The following is a 16,894-nucleotide window of genomic DNA, read 5'->3' on the forward strand; positions in this document are numbered from 1 at the left end:
GCACATCTTGGTCACTCCTTAGGAAAGGTATCATCCACCACAGATGCTCTAGAAAAGGGTTAGGGAAAGTCTCTTTATTTTTAAATGGGGATTTTAAACAAATATGAGAAATGGGCTCTTTTTGTTTGTTTATATAACTGGAGATGAGAAGAGAAATTCTATCTTAAATGAAAGATTTTGCTTTTTTTTATTTCAAGTCAACCCAGTCAAAATAAAACTTCCTAGAGAAATCTAAGTTAGATTTGTGGCCACATTTTCCATCATCTTCATTTATAAACATTTTCTTTATTCTTCATGACATCTGTGTTATAGAGGTGAACATTAACCACTTGGCTGGACAATGCTTTTTTGTTCTGTCTTCCTGAAATAGGTTTGAAATAAAATCATCTTGGCCAGGGCTACATAGTTGTATTGCCTGACAGAAAAAAAATACTACATCTGTTGAAGAAACTTAACCTTTTTAACTCCTCACAATGTCTTCTGAATCATGATTGGTCAAGTTTTTCATTCTATACCAAAACTCTTTTTCCCATTTTGTCCCTCCAGCCAAACTTGTTCCACTTTATTTGGATGGAAAGATTGGATTCTTTTTAAAGGGACGATAAACAAATTTTGATTTAACATGCCCTAATAGGTTGACAAAAGTTGTTAAATGACAACTTTATGCCAGAAAGAAGGCACTCCTTCATTATTTCTCTAATACTCCTCCCTCAGATTTTGAATCAAATATTTGTCTGTCTGAGATCCAGAAAGCAGTATTTCAAAAGTGGCTGGTATGGTTCCAAATAGGTCACCCTCAGTAAACATTCCCCTCCAGGCTTTCCAGAAACCACACACCACAGTATAAAAGTTTCCTTGCCCTCATTTTACCTACCAGTCTCTAACCACACACCCAGAATTGAAATTCACTCTGGCAAAATTCAGAAAATTTTTAACTTATACAACCCTCAGGTTTCATATGTTTCATGGGATTTATTAATAGAAATAAATAACCTAACTGAGGTTGCCCCATTTTATGGTTTTGGATAATTGCCTTTTTTTTTTAATTGACTTGTATTTATTGAGATGTCTTAGGTGAAAGAACAAGTTGGCCATTGTGCCTGACCTTTCTGCGGTTGAAGATCCGAATTTGGCAACCAGTAGGACCATCTTCATTGGTGTTTCCAACCCATTTACTACAGTGTTCCTAGAAATAAGAAGCAAAGAGCGCCCTCTAACTTTAATGGAGAAGTTTCTTTTCCTTTATCTGTAAATTGCATAGTCTTACAAGAGTTTTCATTTGAATAGTTAATGTCATCATCCAGAAGACTGTGATCAGAAGTTACTATTTTGCAGTACATGATCATAAAATATTCTCAGTTCTTTACATAAAAGGATGCTATGAAAACTGAGCAAATTAAAATTAGAAGGAAATATATATTGCTCATCCAAGTATCTTCCTGCTTTCTCTGCTAGATAATGGACCCATTCTATATATAGTATCCCTATCACTTTTAGGATAAAATATATACTCCTTTAGCATTTAAAATCCTTCAGAAACTGACTACATTCTTTCTTGCCATTCTGAATTACATATTATTCTCCTTCACAGTCTGTGATGCAGTTAAGTTGACCTATTTGGCCACATAATAGCAAAAACCCAGAAAATGTAGGGAGTGGTAGATTTTTAAATGTGCCTAAATTTCTCTATAAGAAATAATTAAGAGCAAAGCATTAGCCAAAATTGACAACATCCAAGCCCCTTGGACAGTTGTCAGTCTCTTACCCCTCAGTCATCATCCCTTTGTCTCTCTTCTCTAAGCTGAAGAAGTGTGGGAAAGAAGAGAACAAAAGTTACCTTGGCAAGTCAGACAGCCTGCATTGGCCAGAAGTGGGCTGCTATTTTGCTGATGTCCTCCAAAAAGCCCAATAACCTAGCTCTTCATAATGCATTCAACTAAGCATATTGTGAAGGGAGAAAAGACAAGACAGAAAATTGTGTTTAATTAGTGGGAGATGATTCCTCATGAATACACAGAAGATTACTTTTCCGTGAAAATTTCCTAACAGTGGCCTGAACTGTTTGAACATTTGTCACAAATGGGAATTTGGGGCCTTTATTCTTCCTTTAGTAAAAGTGTACTATTGTTTCTAGTCATTTTATCCAAACGAAGTCTTTCACAGAAGTACACCTGCTTTTTTTTGTTTGTTTATTCTGGAAAGTGCTGACAAAGCTATTTGTCTTTATCCTTGTAGTCTATTAGCTGTTACCCTACAGCTGTTGTAGCCAATTTATCACATGCAGACCATCTCTGATCAGAATACATAATTGTTTAGCCTTAATGTCAGATGCAATCAAAATGAAAGGAAGCCAAAAATCCCCATTTCTCTTCTCGTGCAGTTAAGCAGTTTTAAAATACCCTCATCCCCATTTTTGCCTTCTATTTCCACCTTTTGCCACAAATCCCCAGGCCACCTAAAACCTCTCCTACCTAAACTCTCTACCTTCTGCCATGGCTGATTTGGGGGTTCTCTGGTGCTTGATTTATGAAAATAATGATTCTGGTCTTTTTTGTTCTTATAAAATCCTTCCTGATCTTTTAAGTTGCTTCAATCTGTTGGTGATGGAGCTAGTTAGGTTCCTTCCTTTACTTAGGTATCCAAGGAACCCCCTAATCCAAAGAAACAGGATTGTATTCAGGTGAAAACATGGAGCTTTATAGATTCTCTGGAAGATTTGCTTATCACATTGAAATAGAGTACCTGACTTCATATGGAGTACTGGTACCAGATCTTATATGTACAAAGTTAGTAGGAACTGGAGTAACTGTGTATATAATTTTAGAAGGGGAAAAATTTTTTATGTTAACTCGAGAACTAATCATTTGTTGAATTATCCAGATAATTGCCTGAATTCTTCACCCAGCTTTGGCAATACTCAAAAGTCTAAGGAAACCAGGCACCTTTTTCCATTTGGTGACTAATTCCATCAAAGACTCAGGAAATCCAGATATCTTTTTCCCCCAAATCAAAGAAAAACAGATTTTTTTCCCTTACTTCATTAAATTAATTAATTAAATCTCTAATTAATACTCCTAAGGTAATTTAAGGATAAAGAGTGCTAGAGAAGTTTTTTTTAAGTGATAAATATGATTAAGTCTTAGTGTACAGATTATTCCTGTGTCTATCTGTAGGATATGTAAGGAGACTCCTACTGTAAGTAAAAACATTTCAAAGGCAGTCTACAAAATGTTTGAAGTAATTCCCTTTGGCCCTAGCTAAATTTCATTACTCATTTACTATAGTCCTTGATCAAGTTTAAATTGTGGGGGCCAAATCTTATTTAAAGGAGTGGTGTTTTGTCATTTTCATTAATAAAACAACTTTATCAGATCTATAACCATGCATAAATAATGAAACCTTCTTAATTGGGCTTAGAATTTCACCTGAAAAGCCCTAGAAATTTAAAATCCTTGTCAGATGAAAAGATAAGTAAGAATGGAGTAAGAGAGGGACAGCAAAGCCAGAATGAAATCATGCCTACATCTGCTTTATTTCCACCGCACAAATTCACATCCTCATATGCAGTGGCATTTATAATAAGAGGAAATGACTGGTTGGGGCAGGTGTTTCCTATTTCCTTTTTCTTTCCTTTTTTCCTCACCCACATCACATATAGAAGAAAGCTTTTGCTGACGGAGCAGGTAAACCCAGCTTTTACTTAAAATCTTTGGTTAGCATGAAGTCTTTGCACCAAAAAGGTGGATGGGTGGAGAGGAGATATGGGATTTCAGTTACTTTGCCATTATTTGTCCAATCTTGTCTCTACTTTAGGGAAAAGATGTTTCACATCTGGGAATTGAAAAAAAATTATACAAAAAATGCAGATGTTCACATCTGTAGTTTGTTTCCTAATGTAGTACCCCACCCCCCTCCATAGGATTTTTGGCTCACTCTATAAAAGGATCTACAATAGTCTAAACTGATTAATGACAGATGTGAATTCTCTACAGGCCACTTATTTTTTATCTCTCACACATTTTGTTATTCTTGTTTTGAAACATTTATTGGTGTTGGTTTGAATGAATCCTGAAAGCATCTGTAATAAATTGGCTTTACTCCTGTTAGTGAACAGAAGCCCATGTTACAATGCCATTTAGAAAACATTAACTAACAACAGCAGCAAATGCATTAAATAAAAATTCCTGGAAAGCTTAAAATACAAAGAGGGGTTTTGAGACAACTTCAAAAATGTGCCTCAATTTTTTATAATACAAAATACTTCTTGCTATTGTTTCATAAGATCATAGATTTAAGGCTGGAAAAGGAGGGAATTAATAAACATATTTAGAATAGGAGAGGTTCTAGACCTAGGATTTCATTAGTGTAGAGAATGTGCAGATGAGGAAACCCCTGTACCAATTCAGGTACCTTCTCTGTAGTTTAGAGTCTTCAAGAGTTACCTAGAGCACTTGGAAGCTAAATGATTTACCCTGTGTCACACAGGACTCATACTCAGGTCTTCCTTGTTTCTGAGGCCAACTCTCTATTCCCTATACCACGCAGCCATCACAAACATGTTTGTTCAGTCATTTCAGTCATATTCAACTCTTTATGACCCCAACTGGGGATTTTCTTGACAGAGATATTGGCATGGCTTGCCATTCCCTTCTCCATCTGATTTTACAAAGGAGGAAACTGAGACAAAGAGGGTGAAGTGACTTGCTTAGGATCATACAACTAGTAAATATCTGCAGCCTGATTTGAACTCAAGAAGAGGAGTCTTCCTTACTCTGGACCTGGTGCTCTATCTAATGCTCCACCTAGCTTCCCTATTTAAACCATGTTTAAAATTTGTAAGCTCAGAAATATATTCTGAGGACCATATTGACTATAGTGAAAGACATTTTCCCCTAATTCCTACTCAAATGTCTCATTTTTGGCATAGGCGTGACCCTAGGTTCTTAAAGGGTGTGCTGATAAAATATAGATCATCTGTTAGATTTTATCATGATGGAAAGGCTCTGAGTATGGCCCTAGGCAATAATCTGAGTCTATTTTCCAATGACCAACCTAGGGATGCACAATAAGCCCATCAAAATTAGGCTGACCGCTTGGTAGTAAATGATTTGGGTCATGGTAAGTTGTAAAACAATAATGCTCTGTGTGTATGTGTGTAAAAAGAAGACTGCACAGTGTAGTAGATGGAGAGTTTGCCTTGGATCTAAATTCAGTCTGGGTTCAAGTACAGTGGCTATGTGATCCCAGGTGAGTCACTTAACCTCTTAAGTGCTATAGGGCTATAAAGTAGAGAGAAGAATGTTGACATGCTTTGGAAGAGTTTGTTTTGTCATTCAGGATTTCTCTCTGTCAGTGAAATCACATTGAAATCACCATAGCCTTACCATCCTTGAAGAATATAAATTTTGAGAGCAGCATATACACTGTTCATTTTCTATTCATATCTCTGACACCTAGTGGGTGCTTAATAAGTGCATTTGTAAGTAAATGCTGGTTCAGCTTTGGTAAGGAGGTTACTGTCATTTCTTATTAAAAAAAAAAAAAAAGAAAAAAAGCTGAGATGTCTCCCTCCAACACAAGATGGTAGGAGTTTTAACTACAGGAGTCATGCATACTTCTGCCATTTTGTTGCTTTATGTGACCAAGAAATCTCTAGACAAGCTAGATACGCTAAATGTTTGGTTTCTTTTCTCTCTCTCTCTCTCTCCCCAGTGCCTACCCCTTCTTGTAATGGCTTTGACAATGCAGTGACAAGGGCTTACCGCTCACCACTAGGAAAGCAAATCTGCTTCATCGCAACTGTTCGTCTGGCCACCCCCCAGTTTTTAAAGGCAAGTACCCTTTGTGAGATGTTAGTCATGGGAAATACTCAGAAACACTGCATATACTTGAACTTCCTGCACCAGGGTTATATACCGTCCTATCATTCATATCGAAATCTAGATCATTCAAGCAGAGCATGGACAATTTAGAGAGATATCTGAGCTAGGTAGTCCCTGTGGGATTCCACAGCCAGATCAGAGGGTCCTTCCTGTGCCTTGCTGCTGCTGCGGCTGCAGCAAACAAGAATGGGTGCTATCACTCAGCAACTGGATTTTGTTTTATTTTATTTTGTTTTGGTTGACTTTCTTTGTATCCTTCAATACTTAGTACGGAGCCTGGAATACATTAAATTTTCAATAAATGCTTGTTTATTGACTGACCAATCTGATGAATTCACATTTTTAAAAGAAGTATCTCATTTTGCTTCTTCCATTTAATGCCTATTCTCCTAGGCAAAACATATTTTTCAGTCTGGGGTCAGGGAAAAGGGGATGGCAGAGAGGAGGGAGGAAGCTGGATGGAGGGAGAATACTTGGGGAAAAGATAAGTCCATGATCCAAATACTTCAAATTTTTTTCTTCCAGGTCTCCTTTTCACTTATCACTTATGACAGTCAAATCTGCCCCTTCACCTGATTGCCATTCCATAGTTGAAACCATATTTTAAGAGAACAGTCGACTAAAGGGCAGAGTATACAAATGCACTTTTCAGTCTTGTAGGCTGAATCCCAACTATTCCAATATTAATAATAAGCATTTATATAGTATTTAAGGTTTGTAAAGCATTTTATAAGTATTATCTCACCTCTCCACAATAACCCTGGGAGGTAGATGCTGGTATATTATTCTCAGTTTTCATATGAGGAAACTGAAGCTGGCAGAGATTTAAGTGACTTGCCCAAGGTCACACAGCTAATAAATGTCTAAGGCTGAATTTGAACTCAGGTCTTACCAACCTCAAATCAGATTTTAATATTGGCGTCTTTAAAAGCAGGAATAAGAATCAACTATATAAGATTGGGAAAATTGAAATCTTTGGCTCTTGTGGGATTACTTTGTCATATATTAATATTATATGAGACTAGGTTTTTAAAAAACCCTTACCTACCTTCTCTCTTAGAATAAATTCAAAGACAGAAGAGCAGCAAAGGCTAGGTAATCAGGGTTAAGTGATTTGCCCAGTTTCACAGAGCTAGGAAGTGTCTGAGGTCAAATTTGAACCCAGGTCCTCCTGACTCTAGTTCTGGTGCTCTATCCACTGTGCTACCTAGCTGCCCCATGAGATTGATATTGGGGGCTTCCAGATTAAATGCCATTTCTCCAAAGTTGACCCTTAAAGGGACAGCCAAGTAGACACTTCCTAGTTGTGTGGGCAAGTTACTTAACCTCAGTTGCCTACCCCTTACTACTCTTCTGCCTTGGAACTGATACCTAGTAATGATTCAAAGACAGAAGGTAAGGGTTTAAAAAAAAAAAAAAGCTGATCCTTATTATATGGACAGTACATGAGAAGGGAGTGAAATGGCATTCTGACTCCTGTATTTTTCCTCATCCTGTGAAATGAATTTAGTGCTAAGACATGCTGAAATTAGCTACAAATGTTGTATTTCCTTGCAACCCAACTTGGAACCTTAGGAAGTTACTAATTTCTTTATTCCTATCACCTGCTACGTATCCTTCTGAAGCAAAAGCTGACAAAGCAGGATTGAGCATCTGGCACCCTTCAGTAATGAACATTTCTCCTCCTGCTACAGGAAATGTGCATAGTTGAAGAACCTTTAGAGGAATTCACTTCAAGACATAGCCTGGAATGGAAATTTTTATTTCTGGATCACAGGTTTGTGAACATCAAAACAGATTTCAATTGGGCTCCTTTTAAGTGCTCTTTGTGTGCTCTTGAGAGAGGAAAGTAGGCGAGGATCATTTGAAGGAGAATGAAATCTGGGCTGTAAGAATAAACATTCCCACCCAAGTATGATGCTAAGTTTCACTTTGACTTCACTCCTCTGCATTAGGATGGCTTTATTGTACTCTGGGTCAGGCAGCCCCATGAGGAGATGAAACATTTGCCTACTCAACCATCTTTGCAAAGACAAGACACTTAAATCTAGCAGTCCTTCCTTTTTGGGTCTTTGTGAAAGTTAAGGGACATCAGGGAAATGTCTGATCACATTTCTTTTAAGTCCCATCCTGATTTTTTCCTTTAATTTACATTTCACTGATTTAATACAAATACTAAACTTTCCTTTTTTCTTCCTCTCCGTTTTGTTTCATGGCTACTTTGGTCTGTTGTTTGTTTGTTTGTTTTGATCACTGGCTGATTCACTCTCTGATTTTTCAAATGTTATCTAAAAATTATACTCTTTCTTATTTGTCCAAAATTCACCCAAGGAAAATTTTATTCATTTAGAGAACATTCCCATGGATCTTTGGGAAATGTAGCTTCATCCCATTTTAAACTTTTCCAAAGCTATGGGAAATTTTTTTTTTGTTTTTGCCCTTAAAAGACCATAAGGATCTAGCTTTTCTTCCAAACATAAAGTATGCTGAATACCTTATGGTAAATAAAAGGGCCAGCTACAATCAGTTTCTAAAATAGGCTATATTATAAAGGATAAAAATATTAAAAAATTAAATAGGCCACATTTGTTTTCTTTTCGTCCTTCTGCAGAGCTCCACCAATCATAGGATATTTGCCTTTTGAAGTGCTGGGTACTTCCGGCTATGATTATTATCACATAGATGACTTAGAACTCCTAGCCCGGTGCCATGAACACTGTAAGTATAACACCATTTAAACTCAGGGGCAGCCTTCTTTGGCAGGTATGGGCTACATGTGCCCTAACAGGGAGAATTAGAATTCTTTGTCCTTGCAAGTCAGTTCACTTCCTGGTTTGATTTAGAGTTTTGAGGTATCATACATCCTTTGGAGTGGTCCTGAGAAAATGCTTACTTTTGGAGAAATTAGATGACTGTAGGATTAAGCAACTCTCAGCTCTATACATATCAATTACACAGGAATAACACATGTTGAATTTCTAACTCTGAAGTGGTTTCTTCTTGCCACCTAACATATTCTGAGTCCCTTCCTCATTGCCCATCTTAACTGTGCCAAGAGAATACAAATTAATGTAAGAACAATCAAGGGCAGCTATGTGGCTCAATAGATTGAGAGCCAGACCTAGAGATGGGGGATCCTGGTTCAAATCTAGTCTCAGATACTTCCTAGCTGTATGGCCCTGGGCAAGTCATTTAATAGCCCCATTGCCTAGCCCTTACTCTTCTTCTACCTTGGAACCAATACCACAGTATTGATTCTAAGACAGAAGGTAAGGGTTGTTTGTTTGTTGTTGTTGCTTTTAAGAAGGCAACATTTTGGAGATCACATAGTATAAGTTTCAAAATCAGACTGTTCACATATCTAATACTTTTGTCAGTATCATAGCCCCTTTTCATTAGTTGTAGTAAATTTAGTTCCAATCCACTAGTTACTTTTGTTGTTGTTCAGTTGTTTCAGTCATGTCTGACTCTTCATGAACCTATTTGGGATTTTCTTGACAAAGGTACTGGTGTGGTTTGCCATTTCCTTCTCTAGCTTATTTGAAAGATGAGGAAACTGAGGCAAACAGGGTTAAGTGACTTGTCCAAAGTCACACAGATAGTGAGGATCTGAGGCCAAATTTGAATTCAGGTGTTCCTGACTCCAGGCTCTGTGCTCTATCTACTGTGCCACCTAGCTGCCCATCATTTATGAGCTTCAAAAAAGTAAGTCTGAAGACTGATACTAAAAAGATGAATTTCACAATCAATTTATTTTTTCTAAAAATAGTTCTTGTTTATAGAAATCACTATAACCTCTCAATTCTAATGCTTGTTGAGGGAAGAATACCCTTGGGTATTCATCAAGATTAGCTGTTAGAGTATTACTTTAATCTTTAAAGCTATAAGCCATTTAGTTGCCTTTGACTTTGCTGACCTCACAATCCCTTCTCCTTGAAGAAATCTTTTTGATTTCTAAAAGACTTTAGGGGTGTTTTTGTTTGCTTCTTTAATTGGGTTGTCTGTCATTATTTTTTGGTGGGATAGAGAAGCCTCAATATAAGCACAGATTAGGCATCCTTGCCCTCTTTAACCTACTTTTAAGTATTCTGTGCTTCTTGGCTAAATAAATATTGCATTCTCCCAAAGACTATCTAGGTTTTAAGCTGTCTTAAATTTCTAGTTGTGATTTATCCTTATGTATTCATATAAGAAATGTTAAATCCTTGTTACCTGGCCCCAGGATCAAACATTCCTCCCTATCCAATTTAGTAAATTGCCAGCTTCTTTATTCAGAGGATGCCTATAGACATCCTGTAGAATTCTCATTAGCAAATGGAATGTCAGGCTGGACAGATCAAAGCTATAATGCGGGATTGGGTGGAGGGGAGAAGATTTCCACATGACACAAATTTTATTGTGGGGCTGCACTGACTAAGCATAAGCTGCTGACGGACAGTCACAAAATTAGTCCAAAGGCTGATAGCTGTCAGTGCTATTTGAGGGTCCATTTCTTCCAGAATCCCTTACCAGGCTCCCCAGTATCTTCAAAGACAACGCAATAGAGATTGCAAGATAATGTTTCAGAAAATCTGGGGCTGTTTTTAATTAAAACTTATTTTAAGATGTAGCAGAATCTGCCTATGCTTGAGAAGCCTCTTAACTTTTTGAGTTGAAGAAAAATTCTGATTATAAGATTTCTGCTTCTTAAACCTATAATTATACTGCTTTCACCTAAAATTTTAAGGCAAAGAGATGAGAGGCATAAGCCATGTTTGATATTATCATTTTTAAAATCATTAATTATATTTTTACAATAAACTTTGAAAGAGATCATTTTCACATTTTTTAAAATTTGTTATATGCAGTGTACATTTTCTACTAACAGTGATGCAGTTTGGCAAAGGAAAGTCTTGTTGTTATCGGTTTCTGACCAAAGGACAACAGTGGATATGGCTCCAGACCCATTACTACATCACCTACCATCAGTGGAATTCCAAGCCAGAGTTCATTGTCTGCACACACACTGTAGTCAGGTACAGTAAATGCCTTTCTCACTTGGGTTACAACTGATCAATCAGTGTGTCTCTGGCCATCTCTATCACAAGCAATCAATCAATAAACTTGTATTAAGTTTACCTTGTGCCAGGCATTGTGTGCTGGAAATACAAAAAGAGGCAAATGGCAATTCCTGCCCTCAAGGAGCTTTGACAGTCTAAGGGGAAGACAACATACCAAACAAGCTATATACAAGATAAATAGGAAATAATTAACAGAGAGAAGGCAATAGAATTAAGAGGAGTTAGGGCAAACTTTACAGAGGAAAATGGGGCTTTCACAATTACTGGGTTAATTACAGAAGCCTAAATGGTCAAAACCAGCTTTTCTATCCCATCCCAAGAGACCTAAGGATCCTGAATTATAACATTTGGTCTCAAATGATACTGTTCAACCCATAATTCCTTTTAAGGACTTAATAAATATATTCAATGGACACCAGAGAGGAGAGAACTAGGGATATGTTAAGAAGCTTAGAGTTCATTCAATAGAAATAAGTTCAACAGTCAGTTAAGCAGACTTTACCATAGTCCTACAGGCAAAGAAGAAAAATAATTATCCCCGTTATACAAAGCAGATGGCGACCTAGAGAAGGGAAGGGAATTGCCCAAAATCACAGTTGCTAAGTGTCAGAGTCAAGAAACCTGTGTTGAATAAAGGCGTCAATGTCTTGCTTGTTTAGATTTGCAGATGGCACAAAACCCGGGGTAAGAGTGAACACATCAAATAACAGAGATCCTAGAGCCAAGAAGATCTCAATGGGATTGGATTGAGAGACTAAATGAAATAAAATATAATTTATATGCATGGTCATGTAATGCACACACACACATACATACACATGTGAAAATCAAGTTCACAAATAGAAGATGGGGGTAGGGCTACAGAGACCAAGACAATAGCTTCTTCAGAAAAAGCTACACAGGATTTAGTAGGCCAAAAGTTCAATGTGAATCAACAGAGTGGCATATTGGCCAAAAATTGGCCAAAAGGGAAGCATAATACTTAGAAGAAAGGATTAAATCCTGCCACATCTCAAGTTTTATGTTGAGGTCTAGGCACCACGTTTCTGGAAAAAATGTACAAAACTAAAGCCTTGAAGAGGATAAGCCAGCTGAAGAACTGACTGAAAAACATACCAGAAAGGACTGAATGAGAAAACTGAGGCAAGGGGGTAACCTGCAGAAAAGAAGACTTAGAGGAGACATGAAAGCTATCTACAAACATCTTATATAGAAGATGGATAGAGAATTCTAGTTGGCCACAGAAGTAGGAGCCATACATAGCAATTGCAGAATGACAAATTTAAGATGACATTATGCTGATTACTAAGCCATAAGACACCATGTTCTCCTCTATCTATGATCAATCAAAAGTGGTAGGCTATGGGGCAGCTAGGTGGCTCAGCGAATAAAGAGCCAGGTAGTCCTGGGTTGAAATCTGGCCTCAGACACTTCTTAGCTGTGAGACCCTGGGTAAACCTATAAGCCCCAATTGTTGACCCCTTTACTGCTCTTCTCGCTTGAAATCAATACTTAGTATCTATCCTAAAAAAGAAGGTGGAAGGGGTTTTTTTAAGTGTTTGGCCTGAAACAGGAAAGACCTAATAGATAAAGAATTCCTATTGCTTTCCAATTGTGTGTGTGAAAGAGGCAGATAGCCAGACAAATCTGGGGGTAAATAATACAGATGGATAATATCATCAATAAATAAGCCCAGAGTTGAAAGGAAAGATAAGAACTGGCTAGATTGTTTCCAAAAATTTTTTTATTTTGGTAATATTTTGATTTTTCCCAATTACATATATAAAAACAATTTTTAACATTCATTTTCTAAAATTTTGAATTCCAAATTCTCTCTCTCTCTCTCCTTTCCCCCCTTCATGAGAGAGTAAACAATTTGATATAGGTTATACATTTGTGATCATGTAGAATTTATTTCCATGTTAGTCATTTTGTAGAAGATATATCTAAAAAACACAGACACACAAAGAAAATAAAGTGAAAAACAGTATGCTTTGATCTGCATTCAGACTCCATCAGTTCTTTCTGTAGAGGTAATAACATTTTTCATCATAAGTCCTTTGAAGTTTTCTTGGATCATTGTATTGCTGAGAATAGCTAAGTCATTAACAGTTAAAGATTATACAACATTGCTGTTACTATGCACAGTTTTCTCCTGCTCCTGCCCACTTCACTTTGCATCAGTTGATGAAAGTCTTTCCAGGTTTTTCTGGAATCATTCAATAAAATTTTTTTTAAACCCTTACCTTCCGTCTTGGAGTCAATACTGTGTATTACTCCAAGGCAGAAGAGTGTTAAGGGTAGGCAATGGGGGTCAAGTGACTTGCCCAGGATCACACAGCTGGGAAGTGTCTGAGGCCGGATTTGGACCTAGGACCTCCCGTCTCTAGGCCTGGCTCTCAATCCACTGAGCTACCCAGCTGCCCCCCATTCAATAAATTTTAAAGTACTTTTTACTGACCCAAGTTTCCCACAACAGCAAAGGCCCATCTTTTCAACACAAACATTTTACTAGTATTGTTACATAGCAGCAAGACCTGAATACCACTGCCTCTGAAGAACTAAAGATGAGCATAACCAGCAGATCAGTGGAAAGGAGTATGTTTTGTGTGATATATGTGATCAAGCTGCAAGATCTAACCACAAAGAACTTCAAAGAACAAAGTAAAAAAAATGTCATCAAGGAATTCTGTAACAGAAAGATGGACTGGTCATATGGTGAAAGAGAGAGGTGGTAAGTGGACAACCAGAGTGCTCTTCTAGAAGCCTCAAATGTTAGGAGGAAGCAAGGAAGGTCTCTAATCCATTTGGGGGACAACCTGTGGTAAACTTCCTGGAGGACATCAATGAAAGTTTCACAGGATAGACAGATATATAAGGGTTAGAATCAGCATTATTGAAGGAAACTCTAAAATCAAAGAGACCACAGCTTCATAAGTAAGGAAAATTTTCCTTATATTTAGTTCTATCCAAAATTGGATTGGACAGCCTTTGAAGGTAATAGGTTCTTCTAGCTCTTAGCCTGGCAAATAGTAGACAATTGATGCTTGTTGACATGATTGCCCATTGGGAAACTTCTAGCAAAGGCTAAATGGCAACTCAATAAGGATATCATAGGCACTATTCTTGATCAAATATGAGTTGGTTCACATGATCTCTGAAGTCCTATATAGCTTTAGGTTGAATGATCCATTTAATACTTTAATTTCCAAAGTTACTTTCTTTTTACACATTATGTCTTTTACTCCCAATGCCTGAAATTCTCTTTTTCTTAAAAAAAGATAAATTTGTTATTTATTTTTAATATTATTAGTTTTTAAAACATTTTGAGTACAGAGTTCTCTCCCTTCCTCCTCTTCCCCACCCAAGAAGGAAAGAAATGTCATATCAGTTATACGTGTGAAATCATGTAAAACATAAATCCATATTAACCATGTTGCAAAATTTTTTAAAGCAAAAAAAGTAAAGAAAGTGAAAAAAACTATACTTCCATATGCACTCAAACTTTATTAATTCTTTCTCTGAAAATTGATAGGATTTTTATTACAAGTTCTGAATTGTTTTGGATAGTTGTATTATTCAGAATGGCTAAGTCATTCTTAGTTAATTATCATACAGTATTGCCATTACTATGCACAATGTTGTTCTGGTTCTGCTCACTTCATTGTCATTAGTTAATCTAAGTCTGAAGCCATCCTGCTCATCATTTTTTTTAATCTTTACCTTCGATTTTAGACTCAATACTAAGTATCTGTTCCAAGGCAGAAGAGCAATAAGAGCTATACAACTGGGGTAAAGTGTCTTGCCAGGGGTCACACAGCTAGGAGGTGCCTGAGGACAGATTTGAACCCAGAACCTCTGCTGACTGTAGGCCTGGCTCGCAATCCTCTAAGCCACCTAGCTGCCCCCTGCTCATCATTTTTTATAGGGTAATAGTCTTGTTCAGCCATTCCTTAATTAATGAACATCCCTTTGATTTCAATTCTTTGCCACTACAAAAAAATATTTTTGTACATATTGGCAGGCCCTTTTCCTTTTTCTTTGAACTCTTTGGGATACAGACCTAGTATTGCTGGGTCAAAGGATATACACAGTGTTATAGTGCTTTGTGCATTTTTTTTTATCCTGGGACTCCATTCAAGGAGCATAGGGCCACAACCAGTAGGCAATGGGACACATAGTCGCTCAGGGTCACCCAGCTGGGAAGTGTCTGAGCCCGGTCTTGAACCTAGGACCTTTCGTCTCTAGGCCTGGCTCTCAATCCACTGAGCTAGCCCAGCTGCCCCTACTTTAGGTTGCAGTTTCTTTAGCAGATGTAGTTTTTACAGGGTGGGGTTGCTAGCCCCACGCCCAACCCTCCTCCTTTTTCATCTGGGCTAGGGACCGTCCTTGGCCCAGGAGTGGTAAGGGTGGGCAGTAGGGGTCAAGTGACTTGCCCAAGGTCACACAGCTAGAAGTGTCCGAGGCCGGACTTGAACCTAGGACCTCCAGTCTCTGTGCATAGTTCCAGATTATTCTCTAGAATGATTGGCCCAGTTCCTGACTCCATCATCAGTATATTAGTATTCCTTTTTTTCCTACATCCTCTCCAATATTTGTGATTTTCTTTTTCTGTCATGTTAGTGATCTAATTGGTGTGAAGTTGTCCCTCAGAGTTGTTTTAATTTAAATTTTTCAAGCCAATAGTGATTTGGGTTTTTTTTTATATGACTACAGATAGTAGTTTTTTTTTATTTCTTCTGAAAATTGCCTGCTCATATCCCTAGGCCATTTATCAGTTGGGGAATGACTCATATTTTTCTAAATTTGACTCAGTGACCTATATTTTTAAGAAATGAGACCCTCATCGAGAAGTTTGACATAAAAAAAATTTTCCTTCTAATCTTAGGCACATTAGTTTTGTTTGTGCAAAACCTTTTTAATTTAATGTAATCAAAAGTATTTTACTTCCCATGATCCTCTCTATCTCTTATTTCTTCCTGATTTTTCAGCAGAACTCTTTGAAAGCTAGTTTAGGCTTAAGAGCCATCACAGGGAATTATGTAGTAAATTATTGCTTCATGGACCTATTGTGTGCAAATGCATAGCTTCTCTTTTTGCTCTACATTTCTGTTATCCATCCACTGCCCACCCTAATCCACATTTAGAAAAGAAAATTGAATATTGTCTTCCATAAATAATGCACACACACCTACATTATTATGCATTGAGACTCATGCTGAAAACTGAGTGTTGAAGCTCTCAAAGCATCCACAGAAGAGGCTCCCATTTCAGTGGTCCTTAGGCCTAGGTTGTCAGAATGCATTCTTTTCTTCCTGGAATTCAGAGGTGGCCTCATACATTCAAGGCTATTTAAAAACATCACACATTGGAAGACAACTATAATGGGTAAAGGTAAAGTACCATTCATTTGTTCTCTCAGTCTACAGAAATCCTTTAAGAACATAAATCATTTTCATAAATCTAGATGAGAGCACTTGACTGAGAAAAGGAAAAAAAGGAAGAAAGATTAGGAAGGCTTACAATTAACTTTGTCACTGATTTTTGCAAGACTTTGGGCAAGTTCCTATTCTTTAGTAAGTGGGGATAAGAATATAAAAGAAATGTCAAATTTTTTATAAAATACTGACAGTTCCTGGTCCTTTGTAGTAACTAGGTGCTCATATATCCTGTCTTTTCTACTTCTATCCTTTTGTCCTTTATAGCTCTAGAGTAAAAATTTTATCAAGAAAAAAAACAGAGGATAGATTGTATAAATTAACATGGAAAATAGCACCTTAGTGGCCTAACTTGAGCTGTGTCTGGGCACACTAGGTAAAAAGGCTGCAGCTCATTCGATCTTTTTATTTCAGCCCCCTGCAAAATCGTTACCAGTTATCACAATTGAATCGATCTACACTAACCATTAAGAGAGCGCAAATGAATGAATTACTCTTTCTAGTAATCTTGGAA

General features: G+C 37.2%; 1 protein-coding gene across 1 annotated transcript in view; it reads left to right on the forward strand.

Annotated features, from left to right (window-relative positions):
• Window positions 1–16,894, forward strand: part of NPAS2 (neuronal PAS domain protein 2) — a 269,033-nt gene that overhangs the window by 224,202 nt on the left and 27,937 nt on the right. Inside the window, exons 9-12 of the mRNA XM_044669305.1 lie at window positions 5,713–5,831; window positions 7,577–7,659; window positions 8,494–8,600; window positions 10,750–10,897. Coding sequence (XP_044525240.1) covers window positions 5,713–5,831; window positions 7,577–7,659; window positions 8,494–8,600; window positions 10,750–10,897 — 457 coding nt within the window. The remainder of the gene's footprint in view (window positions 1–5,712; window positions 5,832–7,576; window positions 7,660–8,493; window positions 8,601–10,749; window positions 10,898–16,894) is intronic.

This window comes from Gracilinanus agilis, chromosome 3 (assembly GCF_016433145.1).
Source record: "Gracilinanus agilis isolate LMUSP501 chromosome 3, AgileGrace, whole genome shotgun sequence".
Classification (NCBI taxonomy): Eukaryota; Metazoa; Chordata; class Mammalia; order Didelphimorphia; family Didelphidae; genus Gracilinanus; species Gracilinanus agilis.